The sequence below is a fragment of the Typha angustifolia genome, chromosome 15, assembly GCF_048772165.1.
Source record: "Typha angustifolia cultivar Huaian chromosome 15, ASM4877216v1, whole genome shotgun sequence".
NCBI lineage: Eukaryota > Viridiplantae > Streptophyta > Magnoliopsida > Poales > Typhaceae > Typha > Typha angustifolia.
Window position 1 is genome coordinate 19,037,141 of NC_133253.1, and position 8,546 is coordinate 19,045,686.

At 42.5% G+C, this 8,546-nt stretch overlaps 2 protein-coding genes across 7 annotated transcripts; one reads left to right on the plus strand and one right to left on the minus strand.

The window, feature by feature from the left end:
* The first annotated feature begins 60 nt into the window (after positions 1-60).
* On the plus strand, positions 61-1,876 carry LOC140778074 (uncharacterized). Its single transcript, XM_073122606.1, has 3 exons — positions 61-1,177; positions 1,448-1,527; positions 1,618-1,876. Exons 1-3 carry the CDS (start codon positions 305-307, stop codon positions 1,709-1,711), a joined length of 1,047 nt encoding a protein of 348 aa, XP_072978707.1. The 5' UTR covers positions 61-304; the 3' UTR covers positions 1,712-1,876.
* A 1,319-nt stretch (positions 1,877-3,195) lies between these two features.
* LOC140777385 (gamma-tubulin complex component 3) lies at positions 3,196-8,546 on the minus strand. Of its 6 annotated transcripts, XM_073121455.1 has the most exons (6): positions 6,160-8,546; positions 5,675-6,060; positions 5,503-5,561; positions 4,389-5,266; positions 4,106-4,287; positions 3,606-3,968 (listed from the first exon to the last, which is right to left on the minus strand). In XM_073121455.1, the coding sequence occupies exons 1-2, from the start codon at positions 8,385-8,387 to the stop codon at positions 5,805-5,807; spliced, it is 2,484 nt and encodes an 827-aa protein (XP_072977556.1). In that variant the 5' UTR covers positions 8,388-8,546; the 3' UTR covers positions 3,606-3,968; positions 4,106-4,287; positions 4,389-5,266; positions 5,503-5,561; positions 5,675-5,804. The 6 variants fall into 6 exon arrangements, with proteins under 6 accessions (XP_072977550.1, XP_072977551.1, XP_072977556.1 ...); XM_073121450.1 differs by lacking the exons at positions 3,606-3,968; positions 4,106-4,287; positions 4,389-5,266 and adding exons at positions 3,197-3,367; positions 3,473-3,599; XM_073121453.1 differs by having other exon boundaries at positions 3,606-4,287; positions 4,389-4,507.

Sequence of the window (8,546 nt, forward strand, 5' to 3'; positions counted from 1 at the left end):
TGTCAGTTAGATCATTTGTCTCACAGCACAACATCCATTTTACTACTATCAAGAAACAACTTCAATGCAACATTGTATTTAAACTAGAGCACGTGCATTACACATGCATCTCAGCTATTCAAAGGAAACGTGGGTGGGAATTTCCAGACTATTCTGCACTGAAGCATCCAGAAGCCGCTCTATCCTAAACTAATCTCTCCTATACTCTTTCACGCATTCTGCCGAACATCTTGCCTTCTTCTCCGACGCCCTTTTGGCTTTTGCTCTTTTTCTCGGACTCCTCTTCCGAAGCCCTAGCTAATCCATGGCCAAATACGGAGAGGGCGACAAGCGCTGGATCGTGGAGGACCGCCCCGACGGCACCAACGTCCACAACTGGCACTGGGCGGAGCGCGACTGCCTCGAGTGGTCGCGCTCCCTTCTCTCCTCCCTTCTTTCCAACCTCACCCTCCTCGACGGGGAGGGCGACCTCGTGATCCGCACCAAGACCCTTGACAAGCTAGACGGCGAGGCTTACGTCAACGTCCGCAAGGGCAAGGTCATTCCTGGCTACGAGCTCTCCCTTTCCCTCTCCTGGGAGGCTGAGGTACGTGACTCCTCCGCCGCGAAGGTCTCCGGAACCCTAGAGGTTCCCTACCTCGCTGACGAGAACGCCGAAGAGGATCCGGAGGTTAGAATCATCGTCCGCGATGACGATGGTCCGGTCGGCCGCCGGATCAAGGAAGCATTCCTTGCGAAGGGGAAATCCCTAATTCTCGAGAAGATAAGGGCTTACGTGGAAGCCATGGCCAAGGGGGGGCCCGCAAAGGATGAGCTAGAAACCAAAAAGGCAGCTTCTGCATCGAAGACCTCTGCGCCGGCTTTTAAGGCTACCTCAGCATCTTTGGCGGCGGTACCGGAGAAAAAGAAGGAGAAGAAGAAGGAAAAGGAGGGGTTCAAGACGATAACTTTGACGGAGAGGTTCTATTGTAGGGCGAAGGATATGTATGAGATTTTGATGGATGAGAACAGATGGAAAGGGTTCACTCAGAGCAATGCCAGGATTAGTAAGGAGGTTGGTGGTCAGTTTAGTATCTTTGATGGATCTATCACCGGGGTGAATGAGGAATTGCAGGATGGTAAGTTGATTGTGCAGAAGTGGAGGTCTGGAAGCTGGCCCGATGGGATTTATTCGAAGGTGGATGCATTGTTTCTTATGTTCTTGCTTAGAAATGCTTCCTTTTGTTGTTAATGGTAATTGACATAGGGGCTTTTAGCATGCCAGTAGTTGCACTGTAGGTAGCTCTAATTCTACATTCCACTGAAATGTTAGCTCAGTTTTTCTTTAAAGTGATTGAGAACCGCATGCAAATAGATTGTGCATCTTGGCAATGCAGCACATCCTGCTACGGATTCTTATTGCCAATGACCGTGGAGACCTTATTGATCCATTTTTCATCAAATGCAGGTGAAGCTAATATTTGATGAGCCAGAACCAGGAGTTACCATCATAAAGCTAACACAGACTGATGTGCCAGAGGAGGACAAGTAATTTCCTTTCTAGTTTTCAGTAGATTCAATTGGTTCTTGCTAGTAGGTTTGTAGTTTCCTAAGTTTGGGTAATTGGTTTTCTTATAGGTATGGTAATGAGACAGTGGCGGAGAACACAGAGAGGGGCTGGAGAGAGCTCATCTTTCACAAGATACGTGCAGTCTTTGGCTTTGGAATCTAAAGCATTTTGAAAAGAGATTTTACTTTTAAGAAGTCAAGCCTTGTTGAAGTAACTAGTGATTTGAACAAAGAAAAATGTGTGAAATTTGAGTTCCGTGTACACGCATTTATCATACTGATTTGTGTTAGTGCTTGTGCCTTTTATTAAAATCCCCTTGCAACTTAACTTTGTGACTAATTGAAGATCTTCACTGTTATTTTTATAGTTTTTCCCTATTATACAGAGTTGATTGATTTGCTCGGAGAAAGTGAAAATCATATCATTAGATTCATTACTTATGAATTCTTTATCTTTTATCCAAAGTTACGATACTTTTGCAAGTTATAACATATCAAACAGTTAGCTCTTTGCTGGTTGTCTTGATGGTTGGTAGTCTTTACTCTTCAATTTCAACTTAAATAGTTAGTCACCAATTTGGATATAGGTCTTGAAGTTGCCTGAGATGTTAAGATCTTCTCCTAGGATTTCAGTTTCCCTATTTGAATAAGGTATAGATCTCCTAGGAGAGTGATTAATTTTATATTGTCTTAGGTGACAGGGGAAGAAATTAAAGATGCCCTTTTCACTATTGCTGTATTATATCTGTATCTTTGTGTTATGCCTACGGAAGATTCATCGGTAGAAGAAAGATGGTGAAAATCAACTATTATTTGGAAGCCATTGATAACTAAAGTGACCAGACAAGACTCTCTGCACTTACTAGTGTCTTATATTATAGTATACCATGTGGCTAACAATATCATTTTTTGGAAAATAAACTGAAGTAGTATCGTTAATGATACAATTTCTTTCCTTGACTTCCATTTATACGGGCATCATGTTTATCAGTGAAACTGAAATAGGTATCCCATGTTTCAAGTTTGCATTATTCTTGTGTTCATTCTAAATATTGTGGTTGTTTATTTTTCTTGAGCATTGCTGGTGTTAGTCTAACGAGCTATTGGTGCTTCTCTGTTGACAGCTTTTTCTCGGTACATGATAATTTTTGAAGTACTTTAATGACTTTAATTTACTGTCGTATGCTCCTACCTCTACATACCCCCCCTTAGGTCCATCTAAGGTGATTAAAAATGTGTCAAATATTATGACATTCGCACATAGGTTGGAGTGTATTCATAGAGAAGATGGTCTAGACTCAAGAGAAATGCTTAGTGCTTACAGCCGCTTAGTGATTACAGCCCCAATTCCAGGTTTTCACCACATTCTGTATTCGCTACATATTCTTCCACTGATAGACATCTTACGTTTCAAAGAGTACTCTGTTAACATAAATGAGATTTGGTTTAAATGGGTACTTTGGCTGGTAAAGCACAAAGAGGAACTATTGGTCTTGCAGTTCTGGACAGTGAATGCATAATAGACCTGTTAGCTGTTCAGATAAAATCAATTATTGTATGCAAACATTCTTTTTCCCTTTGTTGTTCGACTGTTGTAATGTCCAGTACCTCACTAATCTCATTTAAGCAGCTTGAACATTTTACTTGATGACATGTTTCCAAGCTTTTAATTTCTTAAGAACTAAAACAACTGTATCTATCAAACATTGTCAACCTCGAAAAAAGAAAATAGATTCCGGCTCCCTGTAAGGTGAAAAGAAAAAGAAAATCAAATGCACGAGGCGATGCCAGTCGCCAGATAAATATTTCACTTCGACACCTGTAAAACCCAAAATGATGGCATAAGGTACAACAAATATGATATTGACCTCGAAGTATATCTGTGAAAAAATCCTAAAGGTTATACACAAGCAAGAACATATACATCCATGTCTCACACTAGCACAAGAACTCAGCTAAGCAATCCATATTGGCTTCAGGCAAGCTCAGGTTTCCTTCACGCTACAACGCACCTTGAAAGATATATAGGTGGAAGTGTCTTGGTAGCATCCCTAGCTCAAACAAGCAAAGATGGATTAAAATTGTGTCCAAAAAAACTGCATTAACAGCAGATATAATGTAAAGAGTAGTAGTCTAACATAACCAATCAATCTGATCACCAAAGCTAATTACTAAGAACATGAATTTTTATATATAACTCTTGACTCTAGGCCATCAGTTTCAATTAAGAGCAAGGCAGAGAAGAATATGTTTTACAGAGTGAAAAATAAATTTCCTACAGATTTGTGGCTGGTTTCCTACAAACGCTTGAAACTTCCGTGGTGCACCAAGCATCCCAAAGTTTAAACTACGAGCATTTTACAAACTTTAAGTCTTGGCTGAAAACCCACAGTTTTCGCTTGAAAATGTATCGGTTCCAGCTGCATCCAAAGAAAAATTGCCTGCTAAATTGCTTAAACAAGCAATTCTACAAAAAGTCTGTCAAAAGAGGATTTACAAAGCCAATCTGGAAATGACATGGTGACACTTATCCTTTTTTACTCGTTAGAAAGGTTACCAGTTAATGATGCCTTGCAGTGCAAAGAATATTCTTCCCTCTGAAAATCTTTAAGCTGTGGAAAGATGTAGTATTTGTACCCTTCATGCAATTTTTTTCCAGAGGTTTTTAATGCTTAAACTTAGAAGATGGGTCATAGAGGAAAGTGAACTTAAGCTGGAGAAACAATTTGATCTGGGCCTCTGTACAAAGTAGACACATAATATATTAAATATAGGATATATAAAAGATGCAGGTTGGATCAAAGCACCCGTCCAATTTAAAGTTAAACACAATGACTTACAAGAATGGCAGAAAATGCAAACACTTCAGCAGAGAAAGAAAAAGATGCCATGGTTGAATTTGAGCATTCAAAAGGGGCTCCAATGGCAAATCAAACAAGATACGAGGCCTCTGTCCAGTCTGCACAACCAGCTTTTACTAATTTTTGGCAAAGTCTTACAAGAACGCTATTAGGTAACTGACATGGAAGAAAGTCAAATTACTCAATGCAAAAATTAGCACTATATTTGGTCCAGAGGATCTTGTTACACGTGTTGAATAAATGACCAGGCAAACAATTTTCATCTTCCTAATCATGCAAAGCCACAGTAGATCTTGTTATTAATAAAGAGTAACAACTTATTAGCGACAAGAAACTCTACGTGCTCTGGTGACAACATTTAGATAAGACCCATATCCAGTCTGAAGAATGGAAGACATAATTAACAGACGGACGTAAGTGAAGAATTAGATAATAGTAGTGTAAACGTTCCGATCTCTAATCAAGCTCAAGTAAAATTGCAGCCAGGAAACACACATCAGATTCAAGAATAATGCATTATAAGGTGATAAAAGCCATAAAGAGTAAATGGTTGAAAAAGTTGTCCTCTTGTTTAGGCAAAAGTGGACCCAAAGTTCTTATTAGCAAAGAAGATCTCATCTATTGGCGAACATAATAACAACAAATTAAGAAAATGCACAGATCACATGATAAGATAATAATACAAAAGTAAAATGTGCTTGAGGATCGACTTGATGGTTCACACCTAATTGAGAAATCTGCAAAAGCAATATATCACTTTTCTCATGTATGTTGGGAAGGGTAAGACATTGTTGTATTATTGTAAGTCACTTCCCTGACTGGAATCCTCATGGGAAAGCACACAAGGTGATCTTTAACTGTCATAGTTAGATGCATTTGGATTAATTGCGAATAAAGATCAGTAGATCACACATGGGGATTACTACAAAAACTAATATTCATTAATTACTTGGAGAATTACAAACTTAGGAAGGAGAAATCTCCAAACTATACATAGATAAATACCAATAAATCAAGAGGAAGACCAAATACATGACAAAGATATCATAAGATTGAAATCCAGAAGTTAAACAGAAGTACAGAACTAAATTACCTTAAAATATTATCTTAAGCTTGTTTAGAGGCAACTTCGTGGTATGAACCGACAAGCATCTGCAAGAGAGAAGAAAGAGTTCTAAAGAGAACTTCATAACACAGGTGAAACAAGATGCAAATAGAGAACTGACATACATCAATTGATAAAACGATAGTAAGAGTTACCTTACCTAGATACATGAAATGAACAAGGTGAATCATCAGTCTGAATTGCTGAGCAAAAGAAAAATAAACAAGCACACAACAATCAAGGACTAAACTTCAATGCTTCTGCATCACTGCATGTGCACATTCAGATATTCAATTATGAGCGGAAAGCCGGCTATAGTACTCAGTGAAGTCCAGACGGAACAGGAGGAATTTTAGATCAACATGCTGCTGCATTGGCAACTGAGAAATAAAAGCACTGAGAGATGCTGAATACTCTTTAGCAATAGTGTCCAAGTCTTCACCCATTTTCTGAAAAAGTTCTCCAGCAAGCTGGATCACGGCTTTTCTTCCCCCATCAAGCCATGAGCCTGGTTCTTTTGATTTTGACCTGGATTTACCCCTTCCTCTGAAAAATTCCAATATTAGACTCTATATGAACCAAATAGTTTTAAGAGAATAACTTTATGTAAGGACACCCAAAAAGATAAATGCATATCCGAGTTACCTCACTTGCAATTCATATAAACGTTCAAACCATCGGTCAGCATGGCTCCGAAACCGCAATATGATGTCAAACAATGCAAATAGAGTTCTAAGTGTGCTTTGGGATCGGTCACCAAGAAGAGACTTCTCCACAATCGAATTGAGATACTTATCATGTGCAATGAGTAAATCATCTAAATCCTTTGCAGCATCCATTTCTTCTGAGAAACATGCCCATGAAACCTCAAGGACTTCAAACATTATATAGTATTGGAAATTTGTCATAAAATGGTTCATTTCATTCCATAGCACTTGGCACTTCCGCAAAATTGAAATGAACTGTGTCTTAAAGGCAGCACCTTCCTTCGCAAAAATAGAGGATATTATACGATTTGGTTTCATCAACTTCCATACGCCTGTCAAAGCATGATCATTCCGTTTAAGTTTCCATAGGAAATTGAAGATTTTAAGGTACCGCTTCATGACCGATGCGGTAAAAACAGTGTCCAGAGGTGCTCTTGCATCATACTCAAGAGAGAAAACATCCCACCCTCTATCCCCATCTCTATGATCCATCATTTTGACCTTTAGACGGTCAAGTATATCACGATCATCATATTGTGCATTGGATGCTCGGATTGCTGTTTCAAGCAGCCCTGCTAACTGGAAGGAGCTAATAGTGTTGGCTGGCTCTGACAATTCTGGGCCGACAACATCCATCAAGTATTGCACAAAGTCACCCTGCCCAAGAAGCAAGTACCGCTTGATCGCAAGGCAATGGTCCCTGAATCTATACCTCTTATGGATTACATTCATCAAATGCTGATCGATTCTCTTTGCTGCCTCAACCACAAGAGCCTCCAACGCATCAATCTCCCCATACTTGAGGCCGCCTCTTATTGTAGTAGTTCCCACATGTGCTGCAGCATCCGCAGCAGCATCAGCCCACCCAGTATCCTCACAACACACTCGAAGGAAGTTTATAGATTTCCCCGTCCTAAGAATTCCTTGTGCCAGTGTGGGAGAAATGAAAGATGGGAGCATCGCTGACTGGATGCAGTAACCTTCTCGCCACAAAGACTCAACCTTGACAGGTTGGCTCACTATAAAGAATTCCGCAAAAACATCCTCCAGCTCCCCTTCCAAAACCCAACCCCTGACCATCTCAAAAAGAGGCGAACACACCCTCGGGAGAAGCCTGCCCATGAAATCCTGAACCAGAGGATCGCCATGCTTTGACTGAGAATGAATTGCTCCAGCCATTGCCCCACCCCGCAAAGCTCGGCACCCATCGACCAAAACTGCCATTAGCCGCATCCTGACCATAGGTTCGGTGAGCCAGACTGCAAGGCGCCGCAGAGAAAGGTAGTTTCCCGGTACACCTGAATCGGAGCCGGGGGTTGGGATTGGGTTCAAGGAATGCGATTCGAGCACTGCCAAGAGTCTATAGTAATCGGAGAGCTCATCTTGGAGGGCAGAGCAGAAAGCTTGGCCGACGGTCCCTACTTCCTCTGCTGGAAACAAGCCCATACTCTCGGTGATGTAACCCCTAACTTTCCTAAACAACCAACCAAGCTCACAAAGCTTTCGAACCATCGTCCTCGTGGATCTTGGCAGCTTGAGCGACTCCGGCAGATCGTAGCCGTCCGATGACTTGTCGAACCGCACGTACCGGCCGTCGATCCCCTGGCAAGCGTAAAGCACGTCCCTCACGAGAGCAGATTCCGAGACCTCGGCCTCGTCCATGACGAGCTCGGCGTACTCGCGTAGCGCGATCTCGCGGATGTTCTCGGGATCCTTGGAGACAAGGAGGACGCCGCCGGAAGAGGCTAGGGTTTTCTTGGCAGTGCGAGGAGGAGGGTTGTGGTCGTCGAGAGGGAGGACAGGAAGGCCGCCGGCGATGGTTGTGACGCCGATGGCGGAGGAGGAGTTGGAGAGGGATTTAAGTAGGTAGAGGAGGGCCCAGCGATTGCGAATGGATCCCGGGGAGGAGGAGCGGGCGGCGAGCTTGGAGTGGAGATCAGCAAAGGCAAGGGCGTCGGAGGAGCGACCAGAGACGGCGAGGTGGCGCTTGATGGCCTCGGCCATGGCGGGCTCATCGGGGGAGAGCGAGGGGGAGAGGCGGCTCGATAGGAGGCGATGGGCGAAGCGGAGAGCTTTGGGGAGTTCAGTGGCGGAAGAGGAGGAGGAGGATGAGAGGAGACGGAGTACGAGCTCCTTGATGAGATCTAGGGTTTTGGGGTCATCCATGGCCGCCGCCGGCGACGAAGAGGTCGACGAGGACTAGGTTTTCGAGGAGGGACTGGAATTTGACTTTGCCAGTCTGGCCAGTTTCGGGATTTCGTTTTCACTTTTCCTCATTTTCTTTTTTCATTTGGGAGGGAAAAATTATTTTTTGTTTGAGCGCCG